The sequence below is a fragment of the Scleropages formosus genome, chromosome 23 (assembly GCF_900964775.1).
Source record: "Scleropages formosus chromosome 23, fSclFor1.1, whole genome shotgun sequence".
NCBI lineage: Eukaryota > Metazoa > Chordata > Actinopteri > Osteoglossiformes > Osteoglossidae > Scleropages > Scleropages formosus.
The window spans coordinates 16,868,066-16,884,144 of record NC_041828.1 but is presented as its reverse complement, the minus strand read 5'-3'; the positions used below and the strand labels follow the sequence as shown (position 1 = coordinate 16,884,144).

The following is a 16,079-nucleotide window of genomic DNA, read 5'->3' as shown; positions in this document are numbered from 1 at the left end:
GAATGTTTCAAACCTGTTATAAATTGTCAACATATTCATGTGTGTTAAATGTAATTGCAATAAATGAGAATGGGGTCAATATTCAGTGAAGTACTTGGTACCCTTGAAAAAAACCATACCATTACCTTTCTACAATTTACAAACTGCTTTATTTCAGACAAACCACCACTCTCAAACAAAAAATAGACTACAGGTACTTTAGCAGTATGGATGATACTGCCATTGTGTAACAATTAGCTACTAACATTAAGGAAAGTGAATGGTGTGGAAAAAATGACCATGGCACAAATTCCAGATCCTAGCTGTTACATGTACTGTGGCAAAAGACTACAATATAAATTAAACAGATGTTTCCAGAGGACTGCAGCTGACCATATAAACCATTAGTTCACTGCCTGGCCAGGAGGGTGGGTCTTCAGTGCTGCACGTCCACATGTAACAAGTGCCATCGGGGTGGGGGACTTGTCAGAAGATGGCAGGGGGTATGCCGCTACCAAACAGCAACCTCCATGACACAGGGATCTTCCACTGAGACGATGCCTCCGTCTAGGTGAAAAAGGGGTAATCCAGTTTGTGTTTTGGTCTGAATGTACCATTTCCTGCTAACCTACTTGCAACAAGAGTTGGTGTACTTTAGAACATTTTCCCCCTCACCGATGATCCAAAATCACTTTAACTTTCTGAAAAAATGTTTGCAACGGTATTTAATTATCCAACACTGTCCCAAAAGGCAGACAATGAAACATTTTTCAAAAGTAGCCTGGATTACATTAAACAGCGATAAATGTCACTGTGCCAGCAGTTTGAAGGACACTCACAGGTTTGTCCACCAGGTGGAGCCAGTCGTTGAGATAATTCAAGAGCGAAAATGCATCTGGTATGTTGTCACCTTCAGAGCAGAAAATCAGAAGCACTGCCATTCGGATGCCCTCTGAACAACTGCCGAAACAAAACGGAGGATATAATAAGCATACATTTTTGGTTGTGTATGTCCTTTATTAACTATGAGGAATGAATCCCAATATTTAAAGTTTTCCTCCATGTGGAGACAATGTGCTGAACTCTCTCTGTCCTTTCCATAAATTTCCACTGACCCCACCCCCAACATCCTGCTGTACCTGTCTGTGTAGAGACCTTTAGTGACTCCTCCTCCCGGAATGTAGAGGCGCTGCTCAGAGCCATCAATCCCAGGAAAAGCGCACACTCTTTCCATCTGCTTCCACTCAAGTTCCTTCAGGTGGACTCCAACTTCCTGCTCCAACGCTGGGCTCAGCAGGTACCGCAGTGGGGTCCTTTGCATAAAGGGAGAGCATCACTCTCACTGCTGGCAACATTTTAACATTCACAAAACATTCGAGAACTCTTGTGCGGTACCCAAGAAGCTGCTGGTCATCCCTCTGATAGGCATGACTGCTGGACAGGATAACCGTCTTGTCAAAACCACAAGTCTTGATCCAGGAGGTAATCAACTTGCGGAACTTTCTCGACTTTGTCTGCAATAGAGAGGAGAATTCTTAACCGCAATCTTTCAGTGTTACCCAAAATGACCTCAACAACGAGGAAGCGCAAGTACACTGTTAAAGTACTTGCAATGCAATAATACACAGGGAAAGATGTTCAACCCTTCGTGCCAAAATCAAGGGGGGCTGCACACAAACCAACCACGCCACAGTACTCCATCCCTCCCAAAACCCCACATACCCCTCACCCCCACCAAACAGTTCCCTCCACATAAAAAAACGAAACATCAGCCCACACCATGGGCAAGCACCATCCTCCTCGCCGGGAGCCACCGCGAGCACTTCGTTGGGGTTGTCAAGTGGGCACCTTCCTTCGTTGATGTTTCATTGAATTGAGCCCACGACACCTCCAGAAGGCTCAACGGCGAGATCTGGCGTCCCAGACCCACCCCCCTCCATGCCCGCAGTGCCATCCCAGTGACTCCACCCACCAAAAGACCTCCCACCCCAGCCATACATCGACCACCAACAAACCAACCAACACACGATGATTTACTCATTTACACAGCTGGATGTTTTACTGTGGTTAAATGCCATGCACAAGGATACTGCAGTGGGACTAGAACCTGTGTTCTTCCAAGTACAAGGTGGTCACCTTGTGCACATTTAGTAATGCCGTGTCTACAGTACCGTCGTGTTTAGTAACCTCATCCTACCTTTACAACTGGAGCCCGTATCTGTAGCACAGCCAGCCTGATGTCCGACAGAGAGTACACTGTATACAAAGAGAACACACACTCACGTTACATTTATTTGTTTACATTCTTTCATTTAGCTGATACTTTTATCCAAAGTGACCTACAATGGTAAGCTAATTACAGTGATATACAGTGACTGGGCATTACAATGGTCATTTTTACTGGAATAATTTAGGAGTAACCACCTTTCTCAAGGGTACTACAACAGGAACTGGGATTCAAACCTGCAACCTCTGAGACCCAGGGCAACTTAATTATTTTCTAATATTTAGCTGACAACTAGTCCAAGGCAGCTTACAACAATAGATACACTGCGCTAAACTCCCTGTCGTCATTCACTTACTGGTACACAGAAGATCAATGTAACACACAGAAAGGGCAATTTAAAGTCACCAATTAATCTGAAACATTAGGACGCAACACCCGAAGGAAACCCACGCGATGACGGGGAGACCATGCAGACTCCACACAGACTGGACCGGGTTCGAACCCACGTTCGAACAGCCCAAGAGACGCGAGGCAGCAGCGCTACCCGCTGCGCCACCGTGCCGCCCAATCAGATCACCTCAGGCTCAGATCGGGGCGCGAGGAGGGGGCGGGGCTCAGCGTGTACCACCTTCTGCATTGGTGCAGAGCTCGGCTGCGCTTTCCGCCGAGGTCGCGTACGGGTTGTTGCCCGTCATGGGGATGAGGCAGTCCGTGTGCACGTAGCCCACGCGAGCCATGCCGAGGCTCGAGATGAGCAGGTCGGTCGCAAGCTGCCCCACATTGCCCACGGACACGGCAGGCTGTGGAAATGGAGCAATAAACAACACTGTAGCAATTCAAAGAAGGTCCGCTGGGACGGACACACACACAGAATACGCGGAGTCGCGAGCCACGCTGACGAAGTATCTTTTTAACTTACCATTATGAGGGTGAAGCCTTTGAAGGAAGGTGGCGTGTTTTCAATCGAAATAAACATGTTTAACAGTGAAATATTTCAGCGCTCTACTAAACGCGGTGCACGGAAAGTACTCAATTTCAACGGTCTCATAAATATGTTCTAAGTTCACTGTTCAGTCAGCCTCGCTGCTTCCCTGCGAGGTCCTTCCTTCGCGACTCGGGACGCTTCTTTTCGGAGGCTGCCCGAAAATATGCCTGCGTGAAAGCGCGGCGTCAGATTAAGTAAAACAAAATGAAATGCGACGCCACGGCGAATATATTAAGTAAAAGCAACGCCGATGCGACGCCCGAAGAATACAGAACGTGTTCAATTGTAGGAATTCACACCGTTTTCGTCAAAAGTGGATTCTCTGAGCAGCGCGTGCCACTAAGTTTTACACCCTCCCCCACTTTTACGAGCACTCGGTTTAGGAGAAGTCGCGTTTACGAGCAAATACCGCCCTCGTTCGATTTACGAGCTGTCCGCCTCCCGGTCAGCGGAGGAATTCGCGGGCAGCGCTAGTAGCGGCAGCAGCACCGGCACCGCTCTTCTTCTGGACTCGGAGGGACATAGGATGCTTACAAAAGGACATTAGATCATCCCACTCGGTGCTACTTGTCATGAGACGCAGCAATATCCAAAAATTAGAATGGAGATCAGAGCCACTGCAGGAGCCTCTCTCTCCTATATCGTTTATGGAGCTCCCACGTGATTGCGCGTGACAGTCTGGCACCTTCAGGCCTAATCTCCCGCATATTACTGTGCATTCTAACATTATGGCCGCAATACAGAAAAAGATGTTGAAAGGTGCCTTAAAGGAGGGTGCGAAGCCCAAAAGGCAGAGGAAAGCCTTGTGCATGAGCCTTAAACTTGAAGTGATTAAGCGCCTTGAACGGGGGGAACGAAACCGAGACATCTGCAAGGCGCTGCGCTTGTCTTCGTCCACGGTGCGCACCATTTATTTGAATAAGGACAAAATCCAGAAAACCGCAGAGTCTGTGGTCGATGGCGCAAAATTAAAAACTGTCTTGAAGGCCAGGCACCCGCTTTATGAGAAGCTGGAAAGCCTCTTGCTGCAGTGGATAGAGGACCAGTTGAGTCGCAGCACGATTTTAAGTTATATCGTCATCCAGCAGAAGGCAATTTCCTTATTTGAGGACTTGAAGAAAAAGATCATTGAGGAAGGTGACGAGAGGGTAATAGACATGGAATTCAAGGCCAGTCATGGTTGGTTTGAGCGATTCAAAAAGAGGGCTTATCTGCATAACCTACGGCTCACGAATGACGCTGCGCCCGAAGACATCGAGGCTGCCAGAGTTTTCCCGGGGGAGCTCCTAAAAATCATCCAAGCAGGCGATTACCATCCAAAACAGATTTTCAATATCGATGAAACATGGTTGTTCTGGAAACGTATGATGTCTGGAACACTCATATCACAGGAGGAGAAGAAAGGGACGGGTCACGTGATCTCAAAGGACCGACTGACGCTGTTGCTTGGTGGAAACCTTCACGGGGACGTCAAACTGAAGCCACTAATCGTCTATCATTCCCAAAACCCAAGGGCTCTGAAAGGCATCAACAGGAATTCGCTTCCCGTTTTTTGGCGGTCAAACAAAAAAGGCTGCATGACCCAGCAAGTGTTCTATGACTATGTACAGAATTATTTTTGTCCTCTTGTTGAGAAATACTGCAGGGAAAACAGTTTTTCCAACAAGGCCCTCTTAATCATTGACAGCGCCCCTGGGCATCCAACAACTGTGATAGGTTATGGTGACAATGTGCAAGTTGTGTTCTTACCAGCAAACTCATCGTCTTTACTACTACAGCCCATGGAACAAGGCGTCATTTCAACATTCAAAGCCTACTACATGCAGCTGGTTATGAAATATCTTGTCGATGGACTTGACAGCAACAGCAATTTGACAATAAAAGAACTGTGGAAGAATTACAACATGAAGATAGCCATCGAAAACATAGCAACCGCATGGGAGAAAATACCGGAGGAAACCATGAATGCTGTTTGGATGAAGCTTCTACCGGAATTTGTGCATGACGTCAAAGGCTTTGAAAGTGTTGAAAAGACCATTAAAGAAGACATTGTGAAACTGGCTTATAGAGCTGGTTTCGAGCAGGTTCACACTGAAGATGTTGAGGAGGTGCTGGACTCCCATACAGAAGAGCTGACTAATGAAGAGCTGATTCAGCGTGACGCGGGAGGTCTCGACGAGGATGACGAGCAGGAGGATGAGCTGCCGAAAGAGATGAGCATACAAGCACTGCGCCAGTATTTTTCTCTTATTGATCGTGCTAATGTTTTCCTGGATGAAAACGATGGCAACCTTGAAAGGGTTCGGCAAGTGAAAACCCGCATCTCTGAAACCATTCAGTGTTACCGAGACCTTTACGAGAGGAAGGTGAGGGATGCAGCGCAGACAAGTATCTTCTCATTTTTCCGTCCAGTTGCTTCTTCTGCTTTGGAGCCTCAACCGTCCACCTCAGGCATCTTGAAATGTTGCAAGAAAGTTGAAGAGGAGGAGGAGAACATCATGGATTCATCTTTAATGGAATATGAAGAGGTTACAGTAGGGGCTTCCTCGCCTCTTCCGTCATTCATTAGGTTACCAGCATCATGCAACATTCAGCTCACACATGCGGAGAAACTAAATTACTGGTTGCCAACGTCATCTTCTTCCTTGCACACGGTTCCCTGTTGTCGCTGGCATCTAGCAAAACCCAGTCAAGACCAGCAGTGACAATGAGCGACATCTTGTTTGGTAAGTGTGACTGTCTTATGCTTTCATTTTATGCTTTTGATTTTTATGAAGCAGTAACGTGGTTTTTGCTCATGCTCATTCGCTTGGTAGGTTATGTTTAGATAACTAGCGCTAAGTATATAAGTTTGTCCGGTTTTATATGATCACATGATAGCTTTGCATACTTGTCTAGAAAAGTGATTTTTTTTGGAGGGGGACAGGTGGACTGGATCATATTGTAAGGCTTCACTTTGCGAAACTTTTCAGCGAGGCATTAAGTTAATGAATGAAAGAAAGAGTGTAACACACCCATCCCTGCATACAAACACTTTTTCTAGGGACATTCACTCATCACTCACCTTGAGCGCTGCGTACCTGTCACCCTGGTATAAAGAGTTCAGATATGGAATAAATGTCCAAATACTGTAGTGTAGCCATACTTTTGGATCAGTCCAGTCCTGCAGATGACACACAGACAGATGCTGGGAAGAGATGTCATATTAGCTGATGTCTACATGACATTGTGTTCTCTGTGCATATTTCATGCCGAGTTACATTTATTGGTTTCCTAGGGGCCCCAAGGAATGGGGAAAAAAAAGCTAAAAGTGCTGTAAGAAAAATCAGTGGAAATAAAAATGCACAGAGATCTGCTCAGAACTAGTGAGCAGTTTCTGATGAGGGCTGTGGCCTTCAGTGTAGAAGGTTCTAAGTTCGAATCCCGCCATTGCGCTCTTACTCTTCTCCGACACTCATCCGCAGTTCTCCAGTAGAAACCCTGCTGTGTAACTAGTTACTAGTCAATAGCTCTGTGACATTCGGCGTAGAGAGTAAATTAACACTGTAAGCAGCCGAGCACAAAAAGAGAGCTCCGCTAAATGAACATATAATTATTATAACTAAGCCGGGCAGCGCCGTAATAAACGTCGGAGCGTGAGCGTGGCGAGAGAATGTATCTTTATCCAATCACAAAAACTGCCGTAGAACCCCGTTTGCTGCTTATTCCACTTTCCGTTTAGTAACTCGTCACACCGTATATAAATCCCTCCGCACACTGACCAATAATGCGGGAGATTCGCGCTGTTCCCTCGTTTCCCGCTTGATGACGTCGAGCGTCCCGCGCTGCTCACGGGCGCCCCCGCAGCGCGGTGGAGGTACTGCACGGCAAATGGGCGCGTCTCTCCGCTTCACGTGACATGGTTGTGTGTCGGTGTGACGGGTGAGCGCTGTACCTGTGGTTTGTTAGGCCGGCGTGGGAAATAGCTCTCCAAGCACAGAAAAAGAAAGATTGGGTTTATTTGTTCTCGCATAACGAGTTTGCGTGCTTGTTGACTGACTGTGCGTCTCCTGGCTATAAATAATTCAGTCCGCGCGGAGCTGAGCCACGACGCGGTGCCACGGGGCCCGTTTCGGCTCATTGTTTCCCCAGAATAAAATGAGAAGTAACACTAATAATTAATCAAGCTTCAGTCTCCGCACATCCGCTGCACAATGGATTTTCAGGCACGGGCAGTGGTGTATAAAGGAGACTATGACGTGTAAGGGAAACAATAGTTGGTTGCAGTAACTGAAAGGTCCTCTAGATGGCGCTACGCGAGTGCATTTCCCCACCCGTGGGGGGGAGGGGATGTGATCCATCCTTCTGTTCTGTTCCACAAAGGCAGGAAAGGGGGATTTAACAGCAGGGCAAACTTTTAGTTGTTTTCTGCAATTAATGCCCAGTTCTGCGTGTTTTTTTTTTTTTTTTTTTTTGCCATGTGTTCCACTGGAGATCCAGCAGAAAGTGCCTGAGCGGGCATTTAAGTTGGGGGCATTTAGGACAGCTGGTAGCACAGTGGTTCGGGCTGCTGCCTTTGGATCCGAAGGTCGCAGGTTTGCGTCTCACCTTCAGCTGGGTACTTACCCTAAAATGCTCCAGGAAAATTACTCAGCTGTAAAAATGGGTAAATAATTGTAAGTTACTTTGGCGAAAAGTGTCGTATAAATGTAAATTTGCAGCACTGTCTCTCTGCATCGGTTCTCGGGCACACAGTGTTGCGTAAGGTTAGCAGTCTAGTTTAACCGTGAGGCTCAGATGTGTTTCATTGATGGCGGAAGACGGGCACAAGAATGGCATAAATGTGAAATGTCAACACCGCGGTGCCAAGCTTAATGAGCCGGTGGGGTGACTTGTCTGTTCTTTTCACCAGAGGACGGTGAACTTTTAGAGGCGAGGCTTGTTCGCTCTCCTCGCCATGACCGCCTTCTTTGGGAATGAGTGAAAATCACCCGCTGGCTCCTGTAATGGGATGTGAGCAGAACATGTGCTGGCGCTCACGGATCCCCCCCCAACGGAGAACTCGCGGCACAGAGAGTGCCATCTGGAGTGCCAGTCCAGGGGGAGGACGGACGAGTGGAAAGGAGCTAAAAACCATTCCGGCAAGATGCCCATCATGACCTCCTTGCCCTTCGGAGCATGTGTTCTTAACAGACTCTCGGGAAGGTTAAACATAATGTATAGCAACGTATTTAATAATGTGTATATATAGCTTTAATAATAATTTATATATAGCTTTAGGGCTCCTGATGTTCACGTTTGAATCTGAATTGCTTGTCATTTCCCTGTAAACTCTTTTTTTTTTTTTTTAAACTTGCTTTATTTGAACTGTTTTATTCACTGTTATATCCATAGAAACAAAAAGATCATTATTAAACGCACATACATTTTTTTTTTTTTTTGGTTCCGACTTGTTTTCCGCAGTTTGAATATAAAAGAGGAGCCCACTTTCAGTAGCGTTGAGGATGATGAGAATTTGCAGAGCTCGTGTGGGTGCGGCAGCTGGCAGCTGTGCGCTAGAGCACGGAGGCACGGTGATTTGGTGACCTTTAACTCCTCTTGTTTTATTCAGTACACACCTTCTGGCACATTCTGAGCTGAAGCAGACTAAGAGGCCGCTTCCTGACCCCCAGCGGCCCTCCTCTACCGCTGGCCCGGGACTGACCGGCCGGGCTCCTGCCCGAGGCCTCGATGGATTCAGCACGACGTGAAATGTGCCGGGTGTCACAGGAGCCACGCGGGAGGTGCCCCCGACACAAAGAGCTCAAGCGCTTTGCCTCCCTGTATTCGTTGTAATTAAAATTTTACTGCTGTTGGTACACATCTATTTCATATCCAAAGGGTTTTTAAGTCAGACTGCTTCATTTTGAAAGGTTACCTTTGATTAAGTGCTGAAAGTGATGAAGGTAACAGAAAGGGTGAGTATTAAAACCCCAGAGTATTAAAATAAAGCTGCAGAAATAAGCCATGACCCCCAATCCCAAAGTCAGCAGCCCTAACTGCTACGCCACCCTGCACCGGACACAGCGGTTGTCTATCGCGGAGAGATGGAGAGGGGTGTCGCAGCTTCTGATGATGTTTTTACGCCACTTAATGCATGTAAAAACGGAGCGATGCACGTTTTATTCGGCCCTTCTTTACTGTGACTGAGCTATAAAATTGGTATTATGAACAAGTCGAGTTGCGAACAGGCTTTTGTTCCGATGGTGTTCGTAAGTTGAGGAGCCGGCACATAATGTGTGTTCTGCACTTCGGTTCCCACTTTGATCGTATCGTGTTACTCGTTGCTTGCCTCTCTCCGTGAAAGCGTGACACGAGGGGGATACACACACACACTCGTGCCGAAGTGTATTCCCCAAGCTGCCCGCTTATTTTCCCTCCGCAAGCTGCAGGTCCCATGGGGCGTGAAGGAAGGTGTTGTTCACCCCCCTGCAGTTGTGAAGGTATGATCATTTAAATACTGTGTCTTGTCCTGGCTGTTGGATTTGAGGTGTTCTGATCTGCTCGCGTGAAATTGAAAGCAAGCAAAAGATGCAAATAAAACTCAGTTTCAATGATGGGGATCAGCAGTTTATTCTCATCGGTCACTTTCCGCCAGGACTGACCGCCAGCACTGCGTTATAGAGTTAAAGAATGTGTTTTTTTCCTGTGTGTTTGTTTTTTTTCCTAAGCACCACTCACGTGGTGTGTGTTGGCTGGATGTGAGCCCAGTTGTCTTCAGCTTGTTTAAAGCTGTTGACAATTTCCTCATTTGGCAGGAAAATGGGTAATTAAAAGCCACTTCAGCTAAAAAGCTGTCTGGGACTACGCTGGCGATGTTCACTGACGACTGCTCTTCCCTTCCCGCTCTTGTTGCTGCTCATTCTAAAGCCATGCCCGTGCGCTCTGCCTGTGCGGAGAGGTGCTTCCTCCAGTTCTCATCTTGACCCAAATTTCTTCTCATCCTGACGTTTCGCATCCTCAACGTAAAACCCATGGTAACTGCAGAGGTCTTCTTATGTTGTGGGAGATGGTACGGCAACCATGAAATTTACATTTATTCATTTAGCTGATGATTTTCTCCAAAGCAAATTACGATGTGAAGGTAACAATTATCACACACACAATGTCTACAACCACTTGTCCCAAGCAGGGGCGCGGCAAACCAGAACCTAATCCGGCAACATAGGGCACAAGGCTGGAGGGGGAGGGGACACACCCAGGATGGCACGCCAGTCCATCACAAGGCACCCCAAGAGGGACTTGAACCCCAGACCCACTGCGCCCCCTATTTACAATTATTACAAGCTTACAATTATGTACCCATTTATACAGCTGGGTAATTGTATTTTTTACTGGAGCGATTTAGGGTAAGTATCTTGCTCAGGAGTCCTTCAGCTTGTGGTTCAAACCTATGACCTTTGGGGTTCAAAGACAGCAGCCCTAGCCACTACACTACCAGCTGTCCTATAAATATAAATGATTACATCCATGATGTTTCTATCCATTATTTCCCAGGTACAGTATCACATACTGACATTTGCACACAGGGTCACTGCATCGTAAGTGAGGAAAACCTGCTTTTTATTATGAATCTATTCATGTAGATGTAAGGGCAGCAGGTGGCATGGCGGGTAGAGTCGTACCCGTGTCAGTCAAGGACTAATGTTTGAGACCCTCCTCTTGCTTTATTAAAAATTACCTGGCAGTTTGAATGTGGTAAGTGACTTTGGAGAAAAGCATTGATTAAATGGGTTAAAGTGATGGTTATGATAAAGGAATAGGACAGTGGATAAGGACATGTGCTGTATTAACCTTCAGCAAGGTTTTTACCTTCAGCTGCACCGGCAAAATATTGAGCTGAAAAAATGGATTAAGCACATTTTGTACAGAAAAGCCTCAGCTAAATGATGACGTTTTAGGTGCATTAACTGTCAGAGGAGTGCATCTATTCCCCATTTTACAGGAAGGTGTTGGATGCAGAAGAGAGTAACTGTACGCCTAATAGAAGTGTGCAAGGGGATTGTTGGAAATGATCTGAAACCGCAAAAATCTGCTTGTGACAGAAGCGGTAGGTGTCCGACACAACGTTTTCGTTCGCGGGTGTGTTGGATGCAGGAAGCTGAGCTGAAACAACAGCGCTTGAAGGATGTTACTCATTTCTCTACACTGGCTTCCTATAACTGCTCGAATCGAATTCGAGACCCTGGTTATTGTCTACAAATGCATCAATAGAACTGCTCTCAGCTATTTCCAGGACTTGAACAACTGCTACACCGCAGCCAGACCCCTTCGCTCATCTACTTCCGCTCTCTTGGTGGTCCCGCGCACGAAAGGCAAAGCTCGGAGATTGTCGGTTCTGGGTCCGTTGTGGTGGAATGACCTTCCTCTGTCACTCGGAACTGCTGAAACTCCATCTACATTCAAGAAGGGTCTGAAAACTCACCTTTTCCAGACTCACTTCGCCCGTGATCTCTCGAGCTCATGTATGGTGTAAATGTTCATGCACCGTAACTTCGTGAGCATCACCAGATAAATCCTTTATTCAGCCACTCCTCCGGCATTGTTTTTGCTTGCTTGTGTATCTTATTATAAAAAAAAAAAGTTTGGTAGGAGGGTATCAGGATTTGTCTATCCTGTGTCTTATGCACCTACTCAATCGATGACCCTCGGTGCAGCAAGTGGCAGGGAACAAACTAGGTTTGCTTGAGTCACATGTCTGCAGCTGTCTCCTTCTCTCAATGTAATGCATAAATTGTACTTTTACTGAGATGTACGTCGCTTTGGACAAAAGCGTCTGCTAAATGAAGAAATGCAAATGTTTTTTTGGTTTACCTTCAGCTCGCAGAGAGGCTGCGTTCGTAAACGCAGCGATCGGCACGAAAAGGAACGCAAAAGTAAATGGGAAAATATTTCATAGCGCCGCGTGCTGAGCATCCCTGAAGCTCCGCAGGAAATGTGGAGCAAAATAAGGCCAAGGAGAAAAGATGAAAAGGGAGAAAATGCAAAGCCCGGCTCGAGGTGACGCCCGTGTGCTGTTCGGCCCGTTACGCGCTCGGCGGTTTTGCTCAGGAATATGAAGAGGAGGCAGCACAAAAGGTTTCGACGTGAACAAAGGGCAGCGCGGACACCCCCTCTCCAGGCCCGCCGTCGGAGAACGAGAGCCGCCACGGCGGGGAACGGCAGCACCGCGGGCAGCGGCTCGGCAGCGGGGGCCCTGCAAACCCAGCATCCGGAAGCCCCGGCAACGTTAAACAGCTGATAATGATCCCGGCTCGTCGTGTAAACGGCACAACCCCAGATCCCGGCAGCGTACGGTGCACCGCAGACCCTATAAATATTAAATGAACCAGGGGAAATCTCCGCCCTCAGGATATACCGCCATACATTCACTAAGACATTAAAGCGTTCGAGTCCCTCGCCCGAATACCAACTAGGACCATGTTTTTTGGCGATTCGCCGCGCCGATTCAGTGTATCTTGCGGATCGCGCCGAGCCCTTATTGCGTGTAGCGAGAAACACGATCGTGGAGCTGCTGAACCGCAGAGCCGCGGACCGGGTCTAGAGATTTCTCCGAGCGCCGGTTTGAAATTAATAGCCAGATAAAGGAGCAGGTTAAGAGACGGGGACGGGCGACGCAGCGAAAGCGTCGTGCCGTTGCTGGCGTACCGTGGCCTGCTTGTTAATAATTAATCGGTGCTGTTCATGCCTTCTTGTCGGTGCAGAGTGGGCTCTTGTAACCTGGCAACGAGCCATGGTTTCCACACGGTGCGGGGACTCGGAAGCCCTCTCCGGGTGGGGGTGGGCGCGCTGGAGCAGCGTCTCCCTCGTTCTTGTCCAAGCCGCCACTCCTGCATGGTGGTATAGTCCGAAACGTACCTCTTTACCCTTCCCCGGTTACCGCGCTCCTCTGGCCTTGTGTTTGCCCTAAGTATGCGCGGTCGTGTTTCACGGAAGCTCGAGAATCGGTTTGCTATTTCCGCTACAAATAACGATCCGGGAGAGATCTTCTCTTATATCTGCTGTTATACACTCGAGAGAGAAGCTTCATTGCTTTGCTGTAAATGTACACCTATGACTGGTATTACTGGCGGTAATTTACTGTAACTCAGTAACTCGTCAACCAAATGAATAAATGTCAACGTAAACTGTTCTTTAGACCGAAGCCTAGTTTATGTCATTTAATGAATGCTTAATAACGTCTTTCTGTCGAGAAGATGGGCACGGGGCTGCATTTTGGTGTTCGTACACCCTGTGAACTGCTACCTTCAAATGTGGAAAAAGGGGGTAAACAATTGTTGAAATCAGATGACATGAGCTGAACACGCTCAAAACCGTGGAGATGATTGTGGACTTCAAGAGGAACCCCCCACCATTCTCAACAGTTCCATGTCAGCCACGGAGTCCTTCAGGTTCCCAGGTCCTACAATCTCCCGGGACCTGAAGCGGGACACCTGTACCTATAGGTCCATCGTGAAAGAAGTCCAACAGCGGAAGTACTTCCTTCGCCAACTGAAGAAGTTCAACCTGCCACAGGCCCTGCTGATCCGGTTCTACTCAGCTGTCATTGAGTCCGTCCCGCGCGCTGCCGTAACTGTCTGGTTTTGCTCGGCTACCAAATCGGACAGAGTTAGGGCTCAAAGGACGATCGGGACGGCCGAGAGGATCACCGGCGCACCCCGCCTACCCTTCGGGTCTTGTACGAGACCAGAACGAGGAAGCGGGCGAGCAAAATCATCACTGATCCCACACACCCCGGGCACAAACTCTTCACACTTGTCCCCTCTGGCAGGCGTTACAGAGCACCGACCGCCAGAACAATACACTAGAACAGTTATTCCCTCGGCCATCACCCTCATGAACAGTTACACTCCCCTATAGGTCTCCCATCAGTACAATATATCCCATCACCTTGTCATTTACTTTTTTGTATTTATTCCTTTTACACTGTAAATATGCTATTTATTTATTTATTCTGCGTCTGTCTTGTCTAGCGTCTGTAATACCGAAAGCACCAAAGCAAATCCCAGCACACTTGGCAAATAAAACCTCATTCTGATTCTCATTCCGATTCTGATGAGCCTTAAACTGTTGTAATGCTAAACTATTTGACCGATAGGCAAGCCGAAGAAAGAAACTTTCTTAGGAAATTCTGAAATTAAGTGTTTGAAATTTAATTTTGAAGCTTTTGTTGCACTACATTTGTGTCTCGCAATGATTTTTTCATTATTTTTACTTTTTTTTTTTTAAATTTTTTGTTTTCCCTCCTTCGTACGCCCTAAGAATTTCATCGGCCCTTGTCACTGCAACTCGGCTCTGGGCAGATCAGGAATAACGATTTAAACTGAGACGGTGTCAAGTGTGTATATTTTTCCCGATTGCTCCAGCTGGGGCATGAAACTACATTACTGCTACTACATGGCTATAATAAAGTAAAGTCACCATCAGGTAGTTGTAATCACCGACACATGTTGATCCCCAGCTTTCCTTTTCTTAAGTCTTGCTAATGACTTTAAATTGCCTCTGAGGATAGAAGTTCCTGTGCCAAATCCCCACATTTTTTTTGTCACCACATTGGTGTTTGCAGTGGGATAAACCAATTTCACGCGGGCACACCGATGTTCTGCGAGGAAACAACCTGCAGCAGGTGAAACTCTCACAGGGGTGCAAACCTTTGCGCTTGAATGGAAGGCTGCCGGTTGCAGTGATCTAGCGGAATTGTTAAGTCGGAGTTCAGTTTGCATTTATTCACTCAACTAACGCTTTTCGCCAAAGCAACTTACGACGACGATGTAGAAATTTATACAACTGGGGAATTTTTACTGGAGCAAATGAGGGTCAGCACTTTGCTCAAGGGTACCACAGCAGTGTGAGACCCAAATCTGCAACCCCCAAGTCCAAAAGCAGTAGTTCTAGTTACTTTGTGACCTTAGTCTAAAACAAGGTTTATTAAGATTTACTAATTACTGTTAGTGTTATATTACATTTATTATCCAGGTTCCCATCTCTCCAAGGGAAAGGATCACTCACTCTTACTTCCAGCTCCCAAGCTGTGGGATGAGCTTCCCCTCAACGTCAGATGTCCTACCAATCTTGTGACCTTCTGCCAAGGTGAAGACTCATCTCTGCACTTAAGGCCTTGAAATTGCCTGAACATTTTTTTTTCTGTCTTACTTATGATCTTTTTCAAACATTCGCACCATGTTCGTGTCTTTGGCCAAATTCTGTTTGTGTTATTATCCATGGCTATCAATAGACATGTACCTTGATATATTTACTGCTCATGTTCTGTCAAAGTCTTGGATATAGCTATGACAAATAAAAAAATACCCTGTAAGACTTTGTATTAATGTTGAGGCACTTTACGATTAAAACTACAGCAAACAATTTTTTGGAAATAGACAGGGGTAATGGGTATGCAGGACGCAGGACAGGACATCGGTCTCCTGCAGTTTCATCGAAGGGCAGAGGACATGGTTGTCTCTCTCACATGCATGGCATAGCATGTGAGGTGATTTTTCACTGTCGCAATGTACTTCACATCTGTTAAACTGAACATTGCTTTTACTTGATGTATTTACACAGAATTTCTGAACCAGGATGGCATTAGTAAGGGATTACGATCTAGACTGTTCTAAATAAAATTTGCCCCTGTATGCTAAAAAAAAAAAATCACAGCTCAGTCTTTGCCCTCACTGATTTGCATTTGAATATCCACTGATTGAACGAAGTAGCGAAGGTCATCCAGCTCTGAAAGGTCGGTCTTTGGGAACATATAAAAACGGTTATTACAATGACACAGAAATGTTGAAACGATACCGCATTTTATAACACAAAGTTAAACCACCAGTGATTTATTTTCATGCACATTCTGGCTCAGTGAACATAATG

At 46.6% G+C, this 16,079-nt stretch overlaps 2 protein-coding genes and 1 long non-coding RNA gene across 5 annotated transcripts; 1 reads left to right on the top strand and 2 right to left on the bottom strand.

The window, feature by feature from the left end:
- Positions 1 to 143: 143 nt before the first annotated feature.
- psmg2 (proteasome (prosome, macropain) assembly chaperone 2) lies at positions 144 to 3,182 on the bottom strand. Its single transcript, XM_018727247.2, has 7 exons — positions 3,126 to 3,182; positions 2,835 to 3,006; positions 2,177 to 2,235; positions 1,375 to 1,493; positions 1,119 to 1,292; positions 819 to 939; positions 144 to 546 (listed from the first exon to the last, which is right to left on the bottom strand). The coding sequence occupies exons 1-7, from the start codon at positions 3,180 to 3,182 to the stop codon at positions 466 to 468; spliced, it is 783 nt and encodes a 260-aa protein (XP_018582763.1). The 3' UTR covers positions 144 to 465.
- A 10-nt stretch (positions 3,183 to 3,192) lies between these two features.
- LOC108919324 (tigger transposable element-derived protein 1-like) lies at positions 3,193 to 15,382 on the top strand. 3 transcript variants are annotated; one of them, XR_001964910.2, is made up of 3 exons: positions 3,193 to 5,917; positions 8,083 to 8,375; positions 8,782 to 9,814. XR_001964910.2 is itself a non-coding variant. In XM_018727246.2 (2 exons), exon 1 carries the CDS (start codon positions 3,920 to 3,922, stop codon positions 5,894 to 5,896), a length of 1,977 nt encoding a protein of 658 aa, XP_018582762.1. In that variant the 5' UTR covers positions 3,193 to 3,919; the 3' UTR covers positions 5,897 to 5,917; positions 15,186 to 15,382. The 3 variants fall into 3 exon arrangements, 2 of the variants coding, with proteins under 2 accessions (XP_018582762.1, XP_018582761.1); XM_018727246.2 differs by lacking the exons at positions 8,083 to 8,375; positions 8,782 to 9,814 and adding an exon at positions 15,186 to 15,382; XM_018727245.2 differs by lacking the exon at positions 8,083 to 8,375.
- Positions 5,797 to 7,441, bottom strand: LOC108919326 (uncharacterized). The gene is made up of 3 exons (XR_001964911.1): positions 6,953 to 7,441; positions 6,256 to 6,354; positions 5,797 to 5,866 (listed from the first exon to the last, which is right to left on the bottom strand). It is a non-coding gene; the product is annotated as an uncharacterized LOC108919326 (long non-coding RNA).
- Positions 15,383 to 16,079: the final 697 nt, after the last annotated feature.